Below are 26,669 nucleotides of genomic sequence, written 5' to 3' on the forward strand. Positions count from 1 at the left end.
GCTGTCTTTTTGGGGGGTTCTGGTTTCCCGACATTTTCGTTTCCAGCCAAGGAGAAGATATCGTGATTTTTCCCCCTTCGAGTCCAGGCTCTGCTCTCTGGGGGGGCGGGGGGCGCGCCGAGCAGGGGAGCCGTGCCAGCCGAGTCGTGCGGGCTGTGGCAGGGAAGGGGCCACCATGGGATGTACTCTGAGCGCAGAGGAGAGAGCCGCCCTCGAGCGGAGCAAGGCGATTGAGAAAAACCTCAAAGAGGATGGCATCAGCGCCGCCAAAGACGTGAAATTACTAGGCTCTGCTCTCTGGGGGGGCGGGGGGCGCGCCGAGCAGGGGAGCCGTGCCAGCCGAGTCGTGCGGGCTGTGGCAGGGAAGGGGCCACCATGGGATGTACTCTGAGCGCAGAGGAGAGAGCCGCCCTCGAGCGGAGCAAGGCGATTGAGAAAAACCTCAAAGAGGATGGCATCAGCGCCGCCAAAGACGTGAAATTACTCCTGCTGGGTAAGGACTGTGGCTGCCGCCCTCATTCCCCCCTCCCCGGCCACTCTGCACTCCCCGCCGCCAGCTCCCCCACCCCACCCGCACCCGGGGACACCTGGTCCCCGAGTTGGCACCTCCATGTGCCCAGGATCGCCCACCTCCTCGCATGCCTCAACCACCCCCCTCCTCTGGTACCCCTAAACTGACACTCACCAGTGTTTCCCCCTGTCTGTGTCCCAACAGGGGCTGGAGAATCAGGAAAAAGCACCATTGTGAAGCAGATGAAGTAAGTCCCTGTGGCAATGGGATTTGTACTTTAATGAAGAATAATCTTTGAAATAATTTTTATTACCTTGCTCACTCCACATAGCTCTCCAGGCCTGTTTTTTTTTTTTCATTCGTTTCCCCCCTCCCACACACACACACACAACCTGGATTAGACTCCCCTCCCCCACTCTCTACGTTGGTTCTGGGTCCTCCACCCCAACTCCCGGGTGGGTGTTTTTTTTTTTTGGAGGGGAGGAAGGGGAGTGCCTGTAGTTGTATGAATGACAGTGTCCGCCATATTGATCGGAACATCACACTATTGGCATGAATATGGTCATTACTCTTGCTTGTGGAGTATTTCGTTAGTCTTGATGCCTCCATTTCTGCCTCTCTCTGTATCTGCTTCATTCTGTCTCTATTTCTCTTCCTTCTTCCCTCTATTCCCCCCACACACCCCTCAACGTCCATAATCCCACTTCCCCCGCTCCTCCTCTGGGGCAGTGATTTTGAACTTGGCTAAAACATGGAGAGGACTCAGCGCTAAACTGGGGTGGAGGATCAAGTGTCTGCTGTTCATGGGTTTGGTGCTGAATTGGAAGCTGTGGTTTTTGCACATGCACCCACTCCCCAAAAAAGGGCGAGGGTTAGGGGAGGGGGCGTGAACTGAGAGAAGGGGTGGGTTTCCGAGCGAGCGGATGTGACTGGCACAGCTGTATCCAAGGAAGACAGAGGTGGAAGACGGCCGCTGGCTGTGAGGCTGAATGCCCACCCCTTGCTGCCCTGGCCCCTCTCCTCCCCCACCGTCGCAGCATTTGCTCTCCTGACACGGGCAGTTTCGTTGCTCTGTGGCCTTTATCAGTGTACTTATTTACACTCTGCATAGGCCGTGTTCCACGTAATCTACCTACAATGCGGATTTTAGGCCCCACTTGCCACCGCCCCCTTCTGCCTTAGGTATCAGTTTCCCCTCCTAATTAACTGGGGGTGGATTTGAGTGATGGTTGAAAATTAAAACAAAATGGGATATTCCTTCTCTTCCACACTTCTCAATAAGAAGCCTCGCCCCTCCTTCCCACTCGCAGGCTCCCTTCTTGCCCCATCCACTAGCAGTTCCTGATGAGCCCACAAGCAGCTTTGCTTGGGGAGGGGGTGGCCGACAGGGAAGGGGTGGGAGCCCTCGGGGCCTCCTGGCCCTGCTGCTTCCGTTGGCCTGTCAGTTTGGGACGGAGGAGTTCGTTAAGACCGTTTAGCAAGGATTCCACGTCGCTTTGCTGTGACACCTTCGTGCACACATAGCTACTAATTAGGGGTTGCTGTGCAGTAAACAAAAATGATTATTTTTTCAACTTGACAGAATAGCCGAAGTAATTGCATCCCGTAGGAAAACAATGGAAAATAAAAACCCCTTTCGTGGGAAGGTGGGTGGGAGACGAAGCATGCTTGGGGTTTTAGAACGAGATGCAAAAAAATCTTGCATGTGTAACAGGCATGACAAGCGGGTTCTAGGCGGCGCCATGATGGTAGGGAGTAGCGACTCGGAGACAATTTCTCCCCATCTGCTTGACATGTTCTTATTTTTGTTCGAAAGCTCCCTGGGGCTTTCTTCGCAGAGGCCCCCTCGGCTCGCCGCACCCTTCTGAGCCACGGGGAGTTTGGCCTGGGGCTTCTCTGGAGCTTGTGCAACCCAAAAGGATGGGGAGGCGGGGCCTAGGGAATTGCTCTTTGCAACGAGGTGCATGTTGCATCTGCCTAGAGCCTTTGCAGGTCTGTAAACTCAAGCCACACCACGCTTTTCTCCTGAGACGTTGCAAAACTTCAGAAGTCTTTCATCTGTAGTGACGGGCTCAGAGCTGGGTGGAAGTCCCAGCCACCGGAGCTGGGTGAGGTTTCAGGCGTTGCGAGTGGTGGACAGCGCCCAGCCGAGGCCGGAAAAGTCGATGGGGCTCGGTCGGCTGCGCTCGGCGCGGCCTGGGCGCGGGGCTCGGGGGCAGTCGGCAGTGTTCGGAACCGAGTCGGGGCCCGGGCGGAGAGAGCCGAGCCGCTTCGGAGAAGGCCGAAAGCTTTCGGAAACGCTCGCTGAAAGGGAGGGCACGGGAGGAGAAGGAGGGGGACAGTCTAGAGTCTGCAAATTAACTTGGATCCGCCAAAGCAACTCGTTACCTGCTTTCCTGAAGATGCCCTATAAATTAGGTTGATATAATAAGGAGTTTAAAAATATATACTGAGTCCCCTAAAGGGTATCTCACCTTTTTATTCAAAGAGAGCTGAGCTCTCTGAGGAAATAGGTGTGCCAGTTTAGAATGAAAATTTCTAATTATGTACTGGGGCAGGAAATCTTAAATGAAAGTCGTAGTAGACTTTCCTGAGGAAGTTCTATGTGTCTCTTATTTGAGTTGATTGAGGAGAGGGTCCTAGGATGATGCTTCAGACTATAATGGTTAAATCCGAAATAAGAGCCTTTTATCTCTTCCCTCCCTTTACTCACCCCTGTAGGATACCTTATTGGAGAAAAATATCAGACAAAACTGAGACTTTGTACATAAAACAATATAATTTTTCAAAAAAAGTACAGTACACCAACTCTCTTTAGAAAGAGTCTAGATTTGCTCCAAAGGTCAGTCAGAAAAGTTTCTACCCCATGTAAATTTTACCACAAAGGACCCTGGCATCTTGTCTTTCTCAAGCATTCATGAATGGCAGCTTTTCCTGTGAGCCCTATAGCTTGGCTTGAAATAAATCAGATCAGGGCCTTCTGCCAAGCTGCATGCAGGACTTGTTTTATTAACCACAAAATGTGGGATTGGTGTCATGGTATCCTGGTGACAAATTCTTTCGAGTCCTCCCTTGCAGAGATGGTTTTTGAGATCACCACTTGACTGAGAGTCACTTTGAGTCAGGAGAATCGTACTGTGGGAGAAGCCAGGCCCCCAAACTCTAGAAGGCATTTACAGAAAACAGTTTTCTACTTCCCTGTGCAACATAATCAATGGCCATCCGATCAGGCCATATGCATGAGTTAAATAGCATGCGTGTTATTTCACCTGGGCAGATGAAATTATTATAGAATCCTCTGTGGGTCATGCCCTGTGAGAAACCAATGATTTCCTAATGGGGGCTGAAGTTTAATAGCTCAGCTGATTGGCTTGAGGGATAGAATATTGATTGTCAAACCCCTTTTCTTCAACAGTTCCACAAGAGCATAGAGCCTTTCCATTAAGTCTGTATTCTCATCCATGTTGTGGAGTGCAGATTAGAAGAAATAGGCTTCCATAATACACTTCTGGTAATTGCAGTTAAATAATAAAGGGCTGGCTGGCAGATGCTGCTTAGGACAAAGTGTTAAAACTCTCATCAGCCTAGGAACATTGCAGAGAGACTGACCTTTGAAATTCTTTAGCTTTGATACTTGTAAGAGGAAACTAGCATCCGCTTAAGAGGTGCCACAGATTAGATGATCATTTTTATCATTCACGGGTCCAGCAGATGGCATAATGGTTACATCACTGGACTCCCACATAGTCGACCACGGTTTGAGTCCTGGACCTTGCAACTTAAACTCATGCCAAGTGCATGTGCATTCCAGCCCAAGATCCAGAGAGGAGAATGGAGAAGAAGGGATTGCAGAATGGCCATCTCCCCTGGGAGATGACTTCTTGCTCTCTGTTTCTCTGTCTCTCAGGCACTCTATAGCAAAATCTGTCCAAAAATAACCAAAACTTTCATTTGCACATAGCTTTCTGGGGTCCTTTCCTTTGTATATGTGCTAGTGAATTAGTATATAAGAGCTCTGTGTCACACAATCCAAAACATCTCAGTATTGAGAAATAAACAGTGATAACTGAGCCCAAATATTAATATAATTCTTCATGTACCATGAATAATTGATCACTATTTCTGTATTTTAAATTTTGCTTGTTAGGGGTCAGGACCTTACCTGTGATACAGCCTAATTTGCATTCAATCGGTGGGACTCTTAGGTATTCCGACTAATAAAAAATTTTAAAGAAAGTGTCAGTTTTATTTAATTACAAACCTCTACAGACCTCATGAAAATTAAAATGTAAAATAAACTATGAAGTTGCTCTGGGCATCACACTTTGCCATCATGCAAGGGGCTGAATTTTCTGTGATGCTGAGTTCAGTCTGTCTCTGAGACATTAAACAGGTTTTTTTTAGTAAACAGAGATTTGTAGGGTAGCAGTGAAGCATGGCTTCTATCTGGAAGGGTTTAACCTAAATGTATACAGTTAAATGGAGCACTTTGCATATGTATTCCTCCCCAAGGTACGTGCTCAGGGCTATTTTAAAACAAACTAAAGGATTCATCTGATGAAGGCATCATTGCTCATACAAATATAAGAGGTCTTCACAAAGTTCATGGAAGGTAAGTATTGTGAAAAAACTATGCATGTTTTTTTAATGTTTGGAACAAAATAAGCTCATACTTTAATTCCATTTCTCCATGAACTTTTTGAAGATCTCCTGTATTCTAAGTTCTGGTAGGTGGAATATGATTTCAAGGGCAGACCCCACCCTCTCATGGAAGGCAATCTTTTTTTTTTTTTTTTTGAGAGAGAGATTTTTTTTCGCTATAGGGCGTGTGCACTCGCCAGACAGACAGAGAGAGACATAGAGACAGAAAGCGAGAAATCACCCCCCAGGGGGGATGGACACGCCGCAATCCCTTCTCCTCCATTCTCCTCTCGGGACCATGGGCACGCATGCACACGCGCCCGGCGTGAGTTTTTTAAGCCACCGGGTCCGGGACGTGAACCGCGGTCGACTACGTGGGAGTCCAGCGACATAGCCATTACGCTAACTGCTGGTTCCCTCATGGAAGGCAATCTTAAAAGGTCACCTGCTGCTGCAAATCGGTGGTTTCCTCCTCCCAGCTGACCCTGACTTTGTAATTAGGGTGTCTGTTTTCTGGTTTGGGCTCAGGGAAAGGCTGCATTCTTTGAGCACACTGCTGTTCAACACCTCCTGGGCAGGCATTAGTGGAGGTGAAAGACAACTTGTAGCCATCACTCTCAAAGTGTAGCTGTCTAAAAGGGCGTTTTCCATACACGCCCAAAGGGTCCCATGTTGAGGTAGCATTCCACTGAGAGTTACTCTTCTAGATTTGTGGACTTGTTATTTCTGCAATCATCTTGCTGGTTGCCTTGCCTCCCTCCCTCATGTCTCCATGTTTATTCAAATGGATGCACCTTGCTCTCTGGAGACAGCATGAGCGCGAACAGAATGTCAGATCAAGTAGCAGATGAGTTTGCCTTTGCTGATGGATGGTGCTCTCTCCCTCCTTACTGTTCACTGAGCTGTAAATACCAGCAGACCTTCCTGCCAGAAGAGTAGCAAACAGTCCACCTGATCTCAGGAATCAGCTGCAGTATTCTTCAACCTCAGTCACCCACTAGATTCTGAAATGGAACCCAACTGTTTGTTGAAAGGGCTTTTGCCAATTAGATTAAATAGATGAAGCCTCGTGAAGATTGACGTGGCTAGCAAGTAATTCAGAATTTCTGTTCTGTATGTGTAGGGTTGGATTAGATTTATAATGCCCAAAGTTGGAGTGCTGTCGTATCTCTTTTAGCATATGGAGCCCTCAGATTATATTGTACTTCTTAGTATGCCACATCTGCTAAAGAGAAGCCAAGATCGCTCATATTCTTTAGCCACTCATAGTATCTTATCTCTCTTTTTTAATTTTTTGAGAGGTTTTCGCTATAGGGTGCATGCGCTCACCAGACAGACAGAGAGAGACAGAGAGACAGAAAGCGAGAAATCACCCCCCGGATGATTCCTCCTCCATTCTCCTCTCGGGATCTTGGGCACGCATGCACACGCGCCCGGTGTGAGTTTTAAGCCACTGGGTCCAGGACGCAACCCAGAGATTTGTAGGGTAGCAGTGAAGCATGGCTTCTATCTGGAAGGGATTAACCTAAATGTATACAGTTAAATGGAGCACTTTGCATATGTATTCCTCCCCAAGGTACGTGCTCAGGGCTATTTTAAAACAAACTAAAGGATTCATCTGATGAAGGCATCATTGCTCATACAAATATAAGAGGTCTTCACAAAGTTCATGGAAGGTAAGTATTGTGAAAAAACTATGCATGTTTTTTTAATGTTTGGAACAAAATAAGCTCATACTTTAATTCCATTTCTCCATGAACTTTTTGAAGATCTCCTGTATTCTAAGTTCTGGTAGGTGGAATATGATTTCAAGGGCAGACCCCACCCTCTCATGGAAGGCAATCTTTTTTTTTTTTTTTTTGAGAGAGAGATTTTTTTTCGCTATAGGGCGTGTGCGCTCGCCAGACAGACAGAGAGAGACATAGAGACAGAAAGCGAGAAATCACCCCCCAGGGGGGATGGACACGCCGCAATCCCTTCTCCTCCATTCTCCTCTCGGGACCATGGGCACGCACGCACACGCGCCCGGCGTGAGTTTTTTAAGCCACCGGGTCCGGGACGTGAACCGCGGTCGACTACGTGGGAGTCCAGCGACATAGCCATTACGCTAACTGCTGGTTCCCTCATGGAAGGCAATCTTAAAAGGTCACCTGCTGCTGCAAATCGGTGGTTTCCTCCTCCCAGCTGACCCTGACTTTGTAATTAGGGTGTCTGTTTTCTGGTTTGGGCTCAGGGAAAGGCTGCATTCTTTGAGCACACTGCTGTTCAACACCTCCTGGGCAGGCATTAGTGGAGGTGAAAGACAACTTGTAGCCATCACTCTCAAAGTGTAGCTGTCTAAAAGGGCGTTTTCCATACACGCCCAAAGGGTCCCATGTTGAGGTAGCATTCCACTGAGAGTTACTCTTCTAGATTTGTGGACTTGTTATTTCTGCAATCATCTTGCTGGTTGCCTTGCCTCCCTCCCTCATGTCTCCATGTTTATTCAAATGGATGCACCTTGCTCTCTGGAGACAGCATGAGCGCGAACAGAATGTCAGATCAAGTAGCAGATGAGTTTGCCTTTGCTGATGGATGGTGCTCTCTCCCTCCTTACTGTTCACTGAGCTGTAAATACCAGCAGACCTTCCTGCCAGAAGAGTAGCAAACAGTCCACCTGATCTCAGGAATCAGCTGCAGTATTCTTCAACCTCAGTCACCCACTAGATTCTGAAATGGAACCCAACTGTTTGTTGAAAGGGCTTTTGCCAATTAGATTAAATAGATGAAGCCTCGTGAAGATTGACGTGGCTAGCAAGTAATTCAGAATTTCTGTTCTGTATGTGTAGGGTTGGATTAGATTTATAATGCCCAAAGTTGGAGTGCTGTCGTATCTCTTTTAGCATATGGAGCCCTCAGATTATATTGTACTTCTTAGTATGCCACATCTGCTAAAGAGAAGCCAAGATCGCTCATATTCTTTAGCCACTCATAGTATCTTATCTCTCTTTTTTAATTTTTTGAGAGGTTTTCGCTATAGGGTGCATGCGCTCACCAGACAGACAGAGAGAGACAGAGAGACAGAAAGCGAGAAATCACCCCCCGGATGATTCCTCCTCCATTCTCCTCTCGGGATCTTGGGCACGCATGCACACGCGCCCGGTGTGAGTTTTAAGCCACTGGGTCCAGGACGCAACCCGCAGTCGACTACGTGGGAGTCCAGTGACACAGTCATTACGCTAACTGCTGGTTCCCGATAGTATCTTATCTCTGTTAACACTGTAGATTCAGTACAAGTAGAGTAGAATAAGATCCTATTTTTCCGACATGTGCTCCACCCATCTGGATACAGAGACTTGATTCCTTGTCTCCCAGGGTATTTTCATTCTCATTTCTTATAAAGCCAGACAGACCTTTATCACAAGAGCACATTTTGATCTGAGAGACAACAGGCAAGCCGGTGAAGGTGATGATTTCAAAGTGCAAAAACATTTTGGAAAAGGTTACTACCAAAATTAACACTAGCAAAGAACAACTTTTTAATTTTGAAAAAAAAGCAAAAAGAAAATGTGTATGTATATATGTGTACACACGCATTATATGAGTTTATAGAACGGAAGACGCTAGGAGAAGTGCAATTTCCCTTTACTTTCTTGCTGACTGCATCCTCGTAAAAAGCCTCAAGGCACTCAAATGAATCCCACTCTGAGAATGGGTGCATGCGCTCACCAGACAGACAGAGAGAGACAGAGAGACAGAAAGCGAGAAATCACCCCCCGGATGATTCCTCCTCCATTCTCCTCTCGGGATCTTGGGCACGCATGCACACGCGCCCGGTGTGAGTTTTAAGCCACTGGGTCCAGGACGCAACCCGCAGTCGACTACGTGGGAGTCCAGTGACACAGTCATTACGCTAACTGCTGGTTCCCGATAGTATCTTATCTCTGTTAACACTGTAGATTCAGTACAAGTAGAGTAGAATAAGATCCTATTTTTCCGACATGTGCTCCACCCATCTGGATACAGAGACTTGATTCCTTGTCTCCCAGGGTATTTTCATTCTCATTTCTTATAAAGCCAGACAGACCTTTATCACAAGAGCACATTTTGATCTGAGAGACAACAGGCAAGCCGGTGAAGGTGATGATTTCAAAGTGCAAAAACATTTTGGAAAAGGTTACTACCAAAATTAACACTAGCAAAGAACAACTTTTTAATTTTGAAAAAAAAGCAAAAAGAAAATGTGTATGTATATATGTGTACACACGCATTATATGAGTTTATAGAACGGAAGACGCTAGGAGAAGTGCAATTTCCCTTTACTTTCTTGCTGACTGCATCCTCGTAAAAAGCCTCAAGGCACTCAAATGAATCCCACTCTGAGAATTTGAGTCTGTATTACATTCTTATTTTCTCCCTAGCATAGTACTGCTAGAATGGAAACCAACCAATAATTCAGAGATTTACATGAAAAGTAGGAGGAGGGGAAAGATCAATGACCTGTTCACTAGTTCAGAGAAATAATTTTCTTCTTAGAGAATCGGTTTAGCACACTTCTCTAAAATTGAGAGGTAGTTAAGAGGATAGACTCCACAACCAGGCTCCCTGGCTTTAGTCCTTGACACTAACTATATGTATGCTCTTAGATGAGTCACTTAACTTTTGGTGCTTTGGCTTCTTAGCCTATAAAATGGAGCTGATAATAACAATAACTACCTTAAAGAGTTTCTGTGAGCATGAAATTAGTTAACATATGAAATGCACTTTAACAGTGTCTAGAACACAGAAATCATTATATAAATGTTAGCTCTAGTTTTTACTTCTTTGATTGATTAGTAGGTGTTCCCTTCCCATGTGGAGTTCTCTTGTCAAGTATGTGGGACTTATCCACCCTGAGAACCAGAAAGGGGGTGCTGTGGTTCACGCTCATGGCTTCTTCCCTTTGCCTGCTCTGCAGCACCAGTTATATAACAAACTGTGTTGTCATAACTGATATGACATTTTTGATGGTGCAGCTGCTTCAACCCAAGAGACTGGGGTATTATTACAAAGAGTGGGGAAAGAGCACTGAAGTAGGAGTCCAGACCAATTGCTCTGCCTCTGCCCCTCTGAGGGCTCAGTTTCCTTAAGGAGCTGGACTGGTACCCCTAGCACCTTTCCTGCTCTGAATGGTCTATTAAATTGGGAATTTCCTTCATTTTCAGTATCTTGAGATTCTAAATATAAAAGCATCAATTATAGTTCCATCTAACAGGGGTGTGAGGTACCCAAGAAACTTCTTTTAAGGCTAAGATAATTGCAGAATAGCAACCTCAACCACAAAGCTTTGTCAGCCAGAAGAGTCATAGTTCTGAGAGGCATTTTAAGAAAACCCCCTCTAACCAAACTTTTCATGCAGACGTAGTTCTCAAACCAAAGAGGAGGATCTGAAAGTATCCTGTTAGTAAGAAACAGGATGTCTCTGGGAGGAGAGAGCCAGTGACGTTAGAGAGAGAAGTGGTTTGTGGCTTCCAGGATGCTCAGAAATGGTGACAGCCCTGGCGTCCACCAGGGATGGCTACATGCGAAGGGACTTGCCTGGATTCACATGCCTAAGATCCATGGAGTTGGGAGAGTTCCAGATTAATAAAAGGGGAACATCAGAACTATGTTGTAATTTTTGCTCACTCTCTATTTGACTTCGGACATTTAAGCCCTCTGGGCCTTGGTTTGTTAACCTCCTAATTGGGATATGAGCTTTCACCAAAGAATGTCTCAGATCTTTTTCAGGTTTCCAGTAAGTAAGATTCAGTAAATGCAAAGAGAAACCTAGAAGCCTGAAATGCAGTGGGGGAATAGTAGGAGTATTTACCACCCACAGCTTTTATCTGCTGTGCCATCTTTAGTTCTAATTTTCTTTACAGAACAGAGGAAAAACATTGTGCTTTTCATAGCACCAAAAATTAAAGTAAAATAAAATCCTGCAAAGCTAATAGTCAATGCTCTGAATTTATCCCCCTACTTGCTTGATTTGTCAACCATCTTAGAAGCGAGTAGACTAGGAAAAAGAAAAAAGAAAGATAATATATGAGACTGGGACTCCATGACCAAGGATTTACCCTGGATTGTGTGCCTACCTATGTCTTAGTAAATAGATAGATGGGTTTTCTGTGGGAAATTGTTATGGGAATAGCTTCCTCGTGCTTTAAAATAAACCCTGGGCTAGCCAGCTCCCGTGGCACAGTGGTAATGCAACACTTTATGGTGCTAAGGCCACATGGGAAGGCTCTGGGTTTGTAGCTCGAGGTCTTCCTATACTTGCCAGGTGCACATCATGTGCCCGTGATCTTGGCCAGCTGAGACTGAGTGGATTGCAGCCAGAGGACTCAGTTGGAGGGTGCCTATTTCTCTGTCTCTCTCTTTTTGTTTCTTTCTCATGGGAGAAATGAATGAATGAATGAATGAATAAGTAAGTAAGTAAATAAATAAATAAATAAGACCCTGGGTTGCCTGCCCCCAGGGTTTCAGAGTACTAATGGCATATTACACATCATAAATTAAGTATTGATGTGCCTGTGTTCCATGCTGATTTGTGTTCCCTTTCCCTATCAGGGCTCCCTAAAATAAGGCCAGTGACTTATTTTTGCTCATGATACAACACAGAGCCCAATACCTGGCATAGAAAAGGGCCAGATATTATTAATTAGTGAAAGAAAAGATAATATTGAAAGGTTTTGATGGTCAAGTGCTATGTTCATTATTTTCAATCCATTGTCATCATTTGGATTTTTTTTTTTTTTTGGTTTCTTTGGGTCTTTTTTTGCATCGACCCATGAGGAAATATAATCATCAGCTGAGGAAGATCTTACAGATGAGGAAGTGAGACTCAGAGAAGTTTGGTGGCTTGCTGAAGGCCACACAGCTTAGTAAATTAGGTGGTTTTCTGAGGCCACACCTCAGAAAATGATTCATCTAATTCTAAAACCTATGTTCTTTCCATTTTTAACCCCACACCATTCTTGATAGACCATTGCCAGTATGAGCACTGGAGATCAGGAAGTCGGGGACCCAGTACCCAACAGTAAATGGGATGGTACCAACCTTGGATGAGTTTGGTGACTGACAGAATAGCAAATGCCTGATTGGGGCTGCATTCCATCTGGAGGTGGCGATGATGACCATCATGATGCATCACAATAATCCAGACATCAGTGTGCTCCCTACCAACCATCTGGACAATCCCTGAAATCACTTTCCATTCCTGTCTCAGAAGTGTGGGGCTATTTTCGGGTTGTTACAAAAGATGCCACTGAGGGCTCTGGTTGTGGTGGAGACTGGTGACTTGGAGAAAACTGGGGTAAGACAGTGGAAGATCTATCCATCCATCCATCTGTCATAAGTGTTTATGAGTCCCTGCCTTGTGCTAGGCATTTAAATGGTGTCACGGAGGTAGAGAAGAAGGTCTCAGTCCCTGCCCTTGAGGAACCTATAGTCTAAAGGGAGCTACATGTAAAAGGCTTTCAGGACAGGGGTACCACGATGTCTGTAAACAGAATTACAGAGTGTAATGTGAGAGAACAGAAGGCACCTTCTCCAGACAGGAAGTTCAGGGAAGTCAGCAAGAGAAAACGACAAGTAATTATTAACTCTAGGCAGAGGGACAACATGTGCCAAGGCTCTGAGCTGTATCTCCACATAGAACACACTGGGATAATTTGGTGTGATGTCAGAGCAAAGTATGTAAGAGCAATGTTAAGAAATGAGGAATGAAAGCTGAGTCAGCAGTAAAATCATAAGAGATCTTATCTGTTATGTTAAGGACTTTAGATTTTATTCTTAAGATAACGAGTTGCCACCAGAGAGATTTAAGGAAATGGGTGGTAAGATCAGTTTGCTTTTGAGAAAGATCTCCTAGTGAACTGGAGGGAGCCAGGCCTGGAGACTGGAGAACAGATGGAAAGTTATTTTTGTGATCCAGGTGGGAAAAGATTAAGAATTAAATTAAAGCAGTGGTAGTGTGAATGGGAAAAGGAAATAGCTTCAAGAGATATTTGGACAGTGGAATAATTGAACTTATTAGATGATCAGTTGGAAAGGTATTGAGGAGGAGGTCAATTTTAGAGAATATAGATAAGGAGTCCAGGATTCTTGGTCTGGAACCACTAACAGGATGTAGTCTTATTCCCTGAGATGAAAAAATACAAGAGAAAGAGGGAAGACTTGGGGACAAAATTTACTTCCTTTAGTCTGTTGATTCTTTTGGATCACCCAAACCTGGTAGGCAGTCAGTATGTGGATTAGAAGATAGGACACACCTAGGGAAAAGGGTCAATTTGGATTCCTGTGGTGCTTGTGAGCAGTGAGAGTCATGGAAGTTGGTAGCCTCACCAGACTGAGTGAGAAAGAGAGAGAGTGCAGAGATTGCATCCTTCCTCCCCCAATCACATACCCTAGTTCCAGGATATGAGAATAATTTAGGAAGAGGAGCCTATGAGGGAAATTGAGATGAAATTATCTAACAGATAGAAAAGAAACTCAAGGTAGAGCAGCATCATGAATGCCAAGGAAGGAGAGAATTTTAAGAAGGCAAGGAAGTGGTTGGTTAGTTGAGTTAGACATTGTAGTAGTCAGATAAGATAAAGACTGGCAGGCACCCATTGGATCTGGAAAGTTGTTGGTGACCTTGGCACAAGCAATTCCAGTGGCGTGGTAGAAGAGCAAAATTATAGTGGGAGTTAAGAAGTGCATGGAGGAGCTAGCAGGTAGTGTGGTGGTTAGGTACACTGGACTCCCACATGGCTGACTGTGGTTTCAGTCCCAAACATGACGACTTGCTTTCTCACTTTCCTTATTTCTCTCTCTTTCTCTCTCTCTCTTTCTCCCTTTCTTTCCCTCTCTGGTCAAATAAAAAAAAAGGAAGGAAAGAAGGAAGGCAGGCAGAAAAGAAGGAAGGAAAGGATGGAAAGAAGGAAGAGAAAGAAGGAAGAAAGGAAGGAAAGACGGAAGGAAGGAAGGAAGAGAGAGGAAGAAAGAAAGAGAGAAAGAAGAAAGAAAAATAAAGTTAAAAATAAAACTAGTCTAAAAAAAAAAAAAAGTGCATGGGATTGAGGAAGATTGAGGAAGCGATTGAAGCCATGAGTGGAGACCTCTCCACCCAAGCTCAAAAAAGAAATGTGGGCTGTATGTATAAGGAAGTGGGGAATGAGGATGGAGAAGAGAATATAGTGTTCAGGTAGGGCCTTTTTTTTTTTCCTTTTTCGTTTCTTCAGCTCACATGGAGGGACTTGGATCCACTGAGAAACTGTAAGGAAAGATCCTTGATAGAGGGAGAAGTTGAGAGCAAAAGAAAGAAGTAGAAGGATCAGTGCCCCTGTGAGGATGGGCAGCTCGATCTTGACATAATGTATATGTCTTTCCCTGAGACTGACCAGAGGACTGCATGGATGGGGGAAGTCTGTAAAGAAATGTGGGGAAAGATGGTGGGGATAGAAAGTTGAGGGAGCTCCTGCCTTCGCATTTATTTTTCTAAGTCTGAAGAATTAAAAAGCAGCTGTGCTCATTTACCTGGAACACCAAAGACCGATAACCTGTATTCCATTCAAATCACTCATTTGTTCGTTTATCTAGTATATATGTAGCACCTAGTATATGTTAGGTAGTGTCCTAGGTACATGGAGATTCAGTGGTGAACAGACAAGTTCCAGGAGAATCAGGCCATAACCTCATAAGCAAACAACTAGATACAGTAATAGAGGACTTGTGAACATTTTCCTGGAGTTACACATGTGGGACAGGGATCTGAGCACACAGGGATCCAATTCCTGCCCTCAGAGAGTTGAATCACGTGAAAGAGACAAATTGGAGCCGTAAGGGTACAGAAGAGGCAGCATGGGAATTTAATTTGGACACATGCTCAAGAATAAGCTGGGGCCGGCAAGTGGCAAGGTGGTTGAAGCACTGGACTCTCACATGGCCAATTGTGATTCGAGTCCCAGACCTAGTGGCTTCCTTTCTCTGGAGCGCCACCCATATAGTGTCTCTTTCTCTCTCTCTCTCTCTCTCTCTCTCTCTCTCTCTCTCTCTCTCTCTCTCTCATCAAATTTTTAAAATAATAATAAAATAAAATGAATAAAATAACTAAATAATTTACCAAAAAAAATGAATAAACTGGGAGGGAGCGAGGTTGGAAAAAATAACTCAGTGAACACCCATTGTTGTACTCTGCCATGTCACTCGGCCACGTTGTGCCTGTGGGGCTGCTTGTCACTGCCCCCTGCTGCTTGAAGATAGAAGTAAGCATATGACTCAGGCCTTGCCTGTCACAATATCCTATTCTCTTGGCCACAGTGATTGGCTCAGGGATGGACATGTGACTCAAGCCAGGCCAATCATAGTCCTCTGGAATTTTACAGTCACCATGAGAAAGAAGCTCTTCATCTAGAATCTTCTCAAAGTCCTCGTTGGACTGGAATGATTTAAGTCTGGAGCTTTCTGTAGCCATCTTTCCACATCTCCATTATCCTCTGCAAGGAAGAAGAGACAGACTTTGAGAGATTGGGGGATGGGAGAGAATGGGGAGGAGAGAAAAAGCCAAAAAGACATCTGCTAATACTGGAATCTCTGAAGCTGACCCTATGGACTTGACGGTTATGTGAACCAATAAATCCCTCTTTTTAAAAAATTTATTTATTGTGATTCTCAAGCTGCCCCATCTGAGACTCCTGGTCTGGGACTCAAACTGCAGCTTGCCATGTGGAATTCCAGCACTTTAAATATTATGCTACCTGCTGGCCCCAATAAATCCCTCTTTCATGCAGATTCATTTGAGCTGGGATTATGACCCTTACAACCCAACTATCATGATTAAAAGGGTAGGGCCAGAAGAACAAATAGGCTAAGTTAAATCACAAAAACAGGACTTAACCATGCAGGGCACAATCAGGGCACAGCAGGTAGTCTCATGTGATTCAAGAGTTGGGGGTTGTGGGAATATGGGGAGAAATGTTTAGAAAGGATGAGTGGGAATAGATTTCATGTCTCCTGATCAATTCGCTAGGAGTGTATTCTTTGAATACAGCAGGATGGCAAGTAGGAAAAACCTGAGGAAGGGAGACCAGAGCAGAGATACGAGTGAAGAGTGTCTGTGTGTGTGGGTGTGTGTGTGTGTGTGTGTACTCTAAACTAGGGAATTGGCAGGGAAGATAGTGAGGAATTGGATGTGGGAGAGAATTTGGAGGCAGAATAGATGAGACCTGATCTCTAGTTGAATATGGGGAGAAGAGAAAAGATTCTAGAAGTCCTCCTGGTTTCAAACATGTGTGGTGGAGTTGAGTTACGTCATCAAAGTAGGAAATATAGGAATGGAGAATGAGATAGCAAGATGGCAAGTCCAACCCCAAGCCTGAATTTCAAGTCTTTACAGAACAACTTGCTGGAAATGTATAGCTGTTTGCTTGGGAAGTATTGTAGAAATGCTTCTGGCATTTAGAGTTCTGAGCTATTACAGAAGGAGAACTGGGCTCAGCTGCTCTTTGTGGTACTGTCATCTTGTGGTAGGATATGATGCCCCTGGAGTGAGTATGCAGATGGACAGGAGAGGGAGGACCCAGAGATTGAGCCACCAGTGCGAAAGTATGCCAGGAAACCTACCTTCAGTAGACACACAAGTAGCTCCAACTAGCAGAAGGGGTTGGAGATCAGAGAAGCAGGAGGAAAACCCAAGCCCCTACCGCTCACAGAACCCCAGGGAAGGAATGTACTTCAGGAAGTTCTGGGTAACTACCAGGCTTCTGTTCCACAGCATTGCCATGTTAGATAAGGACTGAGAAAAGGCCATTGTATTTGGGATTGAGACAATTGTTGGCCTTTGAAAGAGCTGTTTCAGTGGAGGGAAAGACTAGAAGCCAAATGGTAGAAATAAATCTGGACTGAGTGTTAAGAAGCCCAAGGTGTTAGTCTAGCCAGTGGCATGGTGGTTAATGTAGTTGGAGCCCACATGGTTGACAGCATAGTTTGAGTCCCTGAGCTGGTGGCTTGAAGAACAGTCCAGGCTCTTGTGTGTGTATGCTCAAAATCCCAAGAGGAGAATGGAAGATAAGAGATTGCAGCATGGCCACCTGAGAGGTGCTTTCTCACTTTCTCTCTCTCTGTCTCTCTCCAGTGAGTGCACACAACTATGGCAAATTATAATTAATCGATTGATTTTAAAGAAAGAAACCCAAGGTGTTACCTCAGCTCTGTCCCCATTTAGCTCGTTGACCCCAGGCAAGTAAGTCCCTGAACTCCTCTAGTACTCATCTCCTCACATACAAAATCAGAAACTAGATTTAATGATAAATATGTTTCTGCTCAATTCTTTTTTTTATTTTTTGGGGAGGTTTTTGCTATAGGGCACGTGCGCTCACCAGACAGACAGAGAGAGAGACAGAGAGACAGAAAGCAAGAAATCACCCCCTAGTGGGGATGGCCACGCCGCAATCCCTTCTCCTCCATTCTCCTCTCGGGATCTTGGGCACGCACGCACATGCGCCTGGCGTGAGTTTTAAGCCACCGGGTCCGGGACACGAACCGCCGTCAACTATGTGGGAGTCTAGCGACATAGCCATTACGCTAACTGCTGGTCCCTCTGCTCGATTCTTGAGGTCATAATTTAAATCTTGCTGTCCAGCAAAACAGATGTTCTCATAACAAAAGAGTTCCCCTCTTTCTTTCTTGATCACCCCTAACTGACATAATAAATTATAACAAAATTAAGCTTTCAGAACCCTAGCGCTAATTGAGAAAGAAATCTGGGACATCAGCTGAGGGAATTGTGCACACCAGTGTGTGTTGCTTTCACGTGTACTCCACGGAGAGCATGGAGCCCTGTGAGGTAGGAATTTGTCTCATAATACTGTCAGGGTTACCAAACCAGGATGATGTGCTGCTCTTCCACAGGGAGAAGGGCTAGAGATGGTTCCAGAGTACAAAGACAGAACAACCCCTGAGTGTCGTTCCCCCCCCCCATCTCCGAATTCACGTAGGTAGGAGAAAGAAGGCTTATGATCTTAGCTGTGAGCAACTGTCAGTCAGATCAGACAAGGAAGAGCCAGAGAGACTCATCCATGCTTAGGAGATGGACAAGCCCAAGGGCAGCAGTGGGCAAGGGCAGGAAAGGTACCCCCTCTATCTCCTGGGCACTCTGGCCTCATTAGTTGGAGGTAAGGTGGTAGAATGGCAGTAGGGACCCTGTGGCCACTCCTCTTACCCTACTCCCTCCTCCCATGTGCTGTATAATGCGTTTCTTCTCTGAATTCTTGCCTTGAGGTTTGAACCACATAGACCTTACTATTCTCTAACTTCTTTGGCATATATTTTGCTCATTCTATAAAGACCAGCCATGCTATTGCACTTTCTAAATTTCTAAAGGTAGAGCCCTTTAAATAGACAAGCTCCCTGCTCTTAAAGGAGAGGTAAACAAGCAAAGAAATGCAAAGTCATTTGATATAATAAGTGTCCTAACGGAGGAAATCAGGATTAAATAATGGAGAATGGGTGGGGGCAGTAAGGAATAAGAAATAGGTCAGGAAAGAGCCTAGAAGAGGGAACAGCAGATGCAAAGGTCCTGAAACAGAAATGAGCAAAAAAGAAGGCCGGTGAGCCTAGACCATAAGGAAGGAAAAGTGATATGAAAATCAAGATGCAAGTAGGAGCCAACATGCAGAGCCTGATGGCTCTGGGGGGCATTTGGGTTTCATTCTGAAGGCTATAAGGGGTTGCAACATGGCAACGTGACCTAATTTATATATTAATAAGATTCTTCTTCATTCTGAAAAAGGGAAAACCATTGGAAACAGAAATTAGGTCTGTGGCTTCCAGAATTTGAGATGTGGTTGGCGGGGTAGGAAGTGACTACAGAGAGGCACGAAGGAATTTTGTAGGTGATGGAAATATTCTGACAATTTGGGCGGTGGTTATACAACAGTGTATGTTTATCAGAACACATCAAAGTGCATACCTAAGAAGGGTGAATTTTACTCCAAGTAAATTATCCGATGAACCTGACTTACAAAGCATACATTTTTAATCAAAAAAGGGATCGCAGTAAGTCTTAACAAAATCCCTCTGGCTGCTCTGTGGAGGATGGAGAACTGGGAACGAGCTCGAAGCAGGTCTTCGCCTGACCCAGGCAGGACGTCCACTTGATGCTATTCTTAGAATTTAACCTGTGGGATGTGTTGTTACTGGTGACTTCCTTAAATCAGTTTATCAATGCATGTTCCTCATTTTCCTGTTTACATAGCTTTCCTTCATGACTGGTTCGAAAGCTCAGTGTGGATAGAAACCATCTGCTGCTTTTGTGTGGGCCCGTGGGAGATGCTTATCACATATTATTTTCCTTACATGTGAGTGGTGCTTTAAAGTTAACAAGCTGCATCTCCTCTCATTACCTCCTCCAAACCTTGCAACAACCTTGCCAGGCTGCGCAAATATTATATCCTCATTTAGTTGATAGATGAAGAAACTGAGAAGAAAAGAAATCAGTACAGCAATATCAAAGAAGCGTGAACTCTGGAGATTTGGGCTCCGCCATTTGTTGGCTATTGGTGTGGTTTGGGGAAAATTATTCAATCTCTCTGAACCTCAGTTTCCTGATTGTTAATAGGAGACAAAAATAAACACATTACAACTACACTGTGAAGATTAAATGAGGTAACACACCTAAAGCACTTAGCACATAGCTGAAATTCACAAAATGGTAGCTATTTGTATCATTTTACTATCAGAGGGGAAAAAAAAGTTTATTCAAGATGATGTCGCAAGTTCATGGTAGAACTAGATCTCAGCTTTTCTAATTCCAGGTGTGTCTCTTTCCAATGCACCACTCAGTACATTCTTACTTGTTACCAACTCAGATCCTTAAATACAGTTATTAATCATTCTGCAAGTATTTATTGAGCATTCACCATGTAATCAATACTGTGTACACATGGGATAGAATAATCAAAATAAGCTACATCTCTGTCCTCAGAAGCAGAGATGCCCTTAGAGTTAATAAACATTACAATAAACATTACACCAGGTGGAGAATGCTGAGGGAGTATCTACCTCAGTGTGAGATCTGGGAAGACTTCTTGGAGGAGGTAACATTGAAACTGCCTTTGGAAAAAAATTTTTTTTGTAACATAGATTGAGATACCTGCAAAATGTTCATTAGTATTATTTTACAAATGTTTAAAAAAGGTGGTCACTGAGGTAGCCATAACTAGGATAAAAAAATGTAATACATTGCTAGCACCCAAGAATATCCCTAAATATCCCTTCTTAATCACAGCATCCTCCCCTCACTCCTCTACTCACTTCCACTACCTTAATTTTTATGGTAAATGTTTCTTTGCTTTTCTGTAGAGTTTACTACCTATGTGCATCCTGAAATTCAAGGATACATTAATATTTGTAATATGCATCCAAGTTGTTGTATGTAGCTATGGTTTGTTCATTTTCATTACTGTGTAGTATTCTAGGTCATTCATTTTATGAATATTTTAACTTTTTCTATATAGCAGCCACAAAAATGTTGGAATATTCATGAGCATATTATGTATTATTCACTTCATTGCTATATACTATTCATGGTTATATGCCAGTATGACTATACTGCAATTTATTTATTCATTCTACTGTTGATGTGCCTTTGAGTTATATGCCCTTATATTTTGGGCAGTTATGAAGGATGTTGTTATGACTACCCTTAGATTATGTGTGTGTGTGTGTGTATATATATGTGTGTGTGTGTGTATATATATATATGATTGTGTGTGTATATACACACACACACACACTCTCTCACACACACATACATACATATGTATAGAACTAGAGATGATCTGGAGCTTGCTTATTTTTTTGGGGGGGGGAGTTTTTTTTGCTATAGGGCACGTGTGCTTGCCAGACAGAGAGACAGAGAGACAGAAAGCGAGAAATTATCCCCCAGGGGGGATGGCCATGCCGCAATTCCTTTTCCTCCATTCTCCTCTCGGGATCTTGGGCACGCATGCACACGCACCCGGCATGAGTTTTAAGCCACCGGGTCTGGGACGCGAACCGCGGTTGACTACATGGGAGTCCAGTGACAGCCATTACACTAACTGCTGGTCCCGAGCTTGCGTATTTGTGAAGATTTCTTTGAAGTAAAATGTATGGGAATCTTCAATTGTATTAAATAATGCAGACTGTTTTCTGAAGCAGTAATTCCATTTTACACTCACACTAGCAGAGAGAATTCTTGCCTTTGCCAATATTTGGTATTGTCAGACTTTCTCATTTTTGTCAAACTGATAGGTAAATAGTAGCACCTCATTGTGGCTTTGCTTTATGTTATCTGGAAAGCCATGACATGTTTTTCTGTTTTCTGTGCAAAAATGTGTCATGACTTTCTCCACAGCCCAATATATTCTAGATTAGTAAGGAGATTAAACAGCTTTTCACATATCAATATTTATTGAACAATTGGATTTCCTCTTTTATGACGTGCCCATTCTTTTGCTACATTTTCTCATCAAGTTGTGTAAGTTCTTTATATGTTCAGAATACTAGTCCTTTTCTGACTTGTTTTGTTTTGTTTTCCTTTTCTTTGTCAATATTACCTCCCATTCTCTGGCCTGTTTTTTCATTTTGTTAAATAGTGTATTGTGAAAAAGAAAAGTTCTTATTTTAAAGTAGTTACATTTTTCAGTCTTCTGTTTGGTTAGTGTTTTTTCTCTTCTATTTAAGAAATCTTTATCTTGAAGTGACAAAAGCTATTTTCTTTCTCCTCCTCTTTATTGAAAAAAAAATCTTTGAATTTTTTTCCTTTACTATTAGGTGTTTAATGTACATGTAATTCTTGTACATGATGTAAAATAAGGATCTAATTTTACTTTCCCCCCTGCCCTCACACCATCCACTTAAAAGGCCACTCTGAGCCTGATCTATGAGCATGTGATGTTTCACCATTATTTAGGCTATCATACTTCCTCTTATGAAATGTCTGTAACTGTTCCCATAGAGACCTTACATACTTTTGATAGATTTATAGCTAGACTTTTGATATTTATAATGAGCTTATGTTTACTTCCTCTTTTTTTTTAAGAGCAGTTTTATGTTCATAGCAGAATTGAAAGGAAGGTATAGAGATTTCCCATCTACTCCCTGCCCTCATACACGCATAGCCTCCCCTGTTATCGACATCCCTCATGAGACGGTACATGGTACATATGTTACGATTAGTAAGTCCATGTTGGTACACTATAATCACCCAAAATACATAGTTTACCTTAGGAGTTACTGCTGGTATTGTATGTTCTATGGGTTTGGACAAATGTAACGACATATATCCACCATTACAGTATCATATAGAATATTTTTTACTGCACTAAAAATCTTCTGTGCTCTAGCTCCTCATTCCTCTTCTCCAACTTTGTGGCAGCTACTAATCTTTTTATTCTCTTCACAGTTTTACCTTTTCCAGAATGTCATGCAGTTGGAATTATACATAGCCTTTTCAAATTGACTTGTTATACTTGGTAACACACATTAAGTTTCCTCCATGTCATCTCATGGAGTAACAGCTCTTTTACTTTATTTTGTTCTTTGTTTTGTTTCCCACCGAATAATATTCCATTGTTTGGATGCATTATATATATATATATATGTGTGTGTATATATACATACGCATATACATATATATATATGTATATGCGTATGTATATATACACACACGCATATACATATATATATATGTATATGCGTGTGTATATATATATATACACGCATATACATATATATATAAAACACATGTGTGTGTGTGTGTGTATATATATATATATATATATAAGATATTATCATACACATTATAATCAACAGATAATTTTCCGTATTTGTGACCATTTAATACACCATATTTTTTATCCATTCCCCTCCTGGAAGTCATCTAGGTTGCTTCCAAGCTTTGGCAATTATGAATAAAACTGCTGAAAGCATCCATGTACAGGTTTTGTGTGACTATAAGTTTTCAACTTCTTTGAGTAAATACCAAGAACAACTGCTAGATTGTATGGTAAGAGTTATGTTTAGTTTTGTTAGAAACCACCAAAGTTGTCTTTCGAAGTGTACATACCAATTTTATTGCAAGGCAATTCATGAGAGTGCCTGTTGCTCCATATTGCCAGCATTTGGTATTGTCAGTATTTTGGATTTTGGCCTTCTAATATGTCTATTATATCTCTGTTAACAAGATACATATTACATTTCCCTAATGACATATGATGTGGATCATCTATTTGGATGCTTATTTGCCATCAATATATTTCCTTTAGTGAGGCATCTGTTAAGAGCTATGACTGTTTTCCTGTTGAGTTGTTTTTGAGTTTTTTGTTTAAGATTATTTATTTCTTCCATGAGAAGTAGAGAGAGACAGGCACCCCAACAGGGTCTTTACACTGCAACCAACCCCAGTCTCAGCCAGCCAGGATCATGGGCATGCATATGCATACATGCCTCTGCCATATACAGAGAAACTTCAGGACACAAATCCAGCCATTGCTAGATGGCCTTAGCCTTGCAGAGCATTGCATTATTGCTGTACCATTCTGGCTGGCCTCATTTTTAGTGCTGAGCTTTTTGTTTGTTTGTTTTAGAGAGATTTTTGCTATAGGGAACGTGCACTTTTGGTAGAGACAGAAAGTGAAAAATCAACCCCCAGGACAGATGGCCACACTGCAGTCCCTTCTCCTCCAGTCTCCTCTTGGGGTTTTGGACATACAGGCCCACGCACCTGGCATGAGTTTTAAGCCACCAGGTCCAGGACTTGAACCTCAGTTGGGAGTCCAGCAACGTAACCATTACACCACCTGCTGGTCCCTATTTCTGAATTTTCAGAATTCCTTGTATATTTTGGGGAGTCAGCCCCATACTTCAGTGGTTAAGGGAGCCAAATCCCACATAGCTGACCGAAGTTCAAAATTTGACTTCAGCAGTTTAAAAAACTTGCCAGGTGTGTATGCATGCATGCCCAAAATACTGACAGAATGTAGTCATGATACAACATGACTACACCCCATTCGATAGGTGCTTTCTTTCTCTCTCCTTCTCACTTTGGTGAGCACATGTGCCCTCTAGCAATAAAAATAAAGAAATTAAAAATTTTAAATAGTGCTTTGTATATTTTAGATAATAGTTCTTTAACATATGTGGTTTATTGCAAACATTTTCTCCTAGCCCATGGCTTGTCTTTTCATTCTCTTGAGAATTGCTTCATTAAAAAAAAAAAGGTTTATTTCATGAGTAAGAGAGACACAGAGAAGGACAGAAATACAGACAGTACCTCCAACAGAGTCTTGATGCCACCATCCACACCCAGCTTCAGCCAGCCCAAATAATAGGTACACATGTGTCTGGCATACTCTGGCATACTCAGAAGTCTCCACGCTTGTACTGGCAACCTTCTCATGGGGGTCTGTCTCATGGTATCATGTTTTACTGCTGCACCAACATCTAGCTCCCACTTCTTTCTTTTTAATTGCATTTTGTATCTGTTGCTAATATATAGAAATACAATTAATTCTTGTGTATTGATTTTTGTATCATTTTAATTTAAAAATTAATATTATTAATTTTTGTATGAACTATAATAGTTAATGTGGAGATTCTAAGGTCCAGAAAGGAGAGTGACCTGCCTAGTTACCATGGCTAGTTAGTAACAAAGCAAGAATGAATGTGATCCTAACTACCAAAGGGAGAATAGTCAATAAGGGTGGGGAGAAGCTATCTGTAGAAAAGAAATAGTATTTATTTATTTAGATGCTTAATATACATGAGTAGCTTAACTCTTATTGGAGGCAAGTTATGGCTATCCCCATTTTATAGATAAGGAAAGTGAGATTCAGAGAGGTTATCAAAATAACTTGCTCAGAGTCATGCCTTGGCTCATTACTGAAAGAACATTCCACAGTTAGAGGAAGTCTGTTGCTCTGCCATGCAAATACCTGACTATATGCCTTTTACTAACTTTTTTTTTTTTTAAATTTTGACAAATGGCATGTATACCTGTTGAAGAGAGTCAGAGGGAAACTGAGAAAGCACTCCTGATGGGAGATGATCATGACACAATCCCTTCTCTACCCTTTCTCCTTCTGGGATTTTTGGCATCCATGCATATGTATCCAGAGTGTTTATTCAATCTGCCAGGTACAGGACTTGAACTGAGCAGTCAGCCATGTGGGAGCCAGCCACCTTAACCACCACACTTCAGACTGGCCCCATGCCTTTTGCTTTCAAATGTCAGCACCTGCAGGACTCGCTCTGTGCCCTGTCCTTGACCATGCTGTCACCCAGGGCCCCAGTCCTGCACAGATCTGGGGTTTCCTCTTCATAATAAAGTTGTATTAGCACCTCCAGATTCTTATAGGCCTGGTTATTATCCACTCTTGGGTTGACTTCCTACCCAAAGTCCTGTGGTCAGTCTCCTCCCCTATCCCCTCCTCCATAGTTCCCTCCCAACCAAGGAAATAAGTTCACAACTTGTTGGGTTCTAGGAACCAAATTAGGAGTTGCCCTGGACATCTTGTTTCAGTCCTGCCTTGAAAATATGGTTGGGATTTTACTACTCCTTTTTGTTTATAGTGGACTAGAGAGAATTTATGGTTGCAATCCTTCCCAGCACTCCTCCTTGGCTGTCGGGAGCTGCCAGCATACAAGGAGGAGGTGTGCTGCTGCTGGCTGTGCAAAGGAGTTGTGGAACAGTCTGTTTGTGAACACAGCCCAGCAGTGCTCTATTCAGCATGACAGCTTCCTACTCTGGAACACACGGCTCTTCACGGGGTGACTGTAAATTATGCAACTCCGGAGTTAAACAATGAGGGGGAACGGGGAAAAGGAAGGGGTGAGCTGGATTCCAGCCTGAAATGTGAGTGTACAGACTTAGGCTACTTAGCAAAGGATGGGAGGAAGGTCTTTAACAATTGAGAAAAGCCAGGAAGTCCTGTCACAGTGATACTTGTGAGAGTATGTTTTACTGTCTAAAAAATGTAAATGTTCCTTTCAAACTCTATTTGTCAATTCAGGTAGAGTTTTTAAAACTAGCAGCGACATTTACAAAAGAAAGCAGTCATACGGTGTCACTGAAAGTAACTGAGTGCCATACACAGTATTTAACCTTTGTCTTGATGGTCCCAAGTCTTCATGTTTTATTATTGTTTTGCGCTAAAAATTGGTGCCCCTAAAGGCAATTGATGTTTAGACCATTGCCCTACTCCCAACCTCAAATTGTCCTCGAATGCAATTAACTCCACCTTGATATGCTTTGTATAATTTTCCTGTCTCTTCTGCTGTCATCTGTCATGTCCGCTTTCTGTGTTCTCACCTCAAGCATATTCCCCTTCTCTTGTTCTATTCTGATTCTGCAGCGGCCCAGAAAATGAAATGACTGGCTTTGTCACAATAGTGTTTAGGGCAAGAAATAAATGGGATGTAAGCAAGGACTCTCAGAGAAACTCCTAAAAGCAGTGTTTGTGCTTTAGTGCTCAGACTTTTCTGCATTCCT

At 43.2% G+C, this 26,669-nt stretch overlaps 1 protein-coding gene across 2 annotated transcripts in view; it reads left to right on the plus strand.

Annotated features, from left to right (window-relative positions):
- Nucleotides 1-6: 6 nt before the first annotated feature.
- The window catches only part of GNAO1 (G protein subunit alpha o1), a 195,390-nt gene continuing 168,727 nt past the window's right edge, over nucleotides 7-26,669 (plus strand). Inside the window, exons 1-3 of one of the 2 annotated variants that reach the window (XM_006148389.3) lie at nucleotides 7-87; nucleotides 288-493; nucleotides 716-758. In XM_006148389.3, coding sequence (XP_006148451.1) covers nucleotides 376-493; nucleotides 716-758 — 161 coding nt within the window. In that variant the 5' untranslated portion in view covers nucleotides 7-87; nucleotides 288-375. Of the gene's footprint in view, nucleotides 88-287; nucleotides 494-715; nucleotides 759-26,669 lie in introns of those variants that run through there. The other variant, XM_006148390.3, reaches the window with a different exon arrangement.

The sequence above is a fragment of the Tupaia chinensis genome, unplaced genomic scaffold (assembly GCF_000334495.1).
Source record: "Tupaia chinensis unplaced genomic scaffold, TupChi_1.0 Scaffold000235_1, whole genome shotgun sequence".
NCBI classification, from domain to species: domain Eukaryota; kingdom Metazoa; phylum Chordata; class Mammalia; order Scandentia; family Tupaiidae; genus Tupaia; species Tupaia belangeri.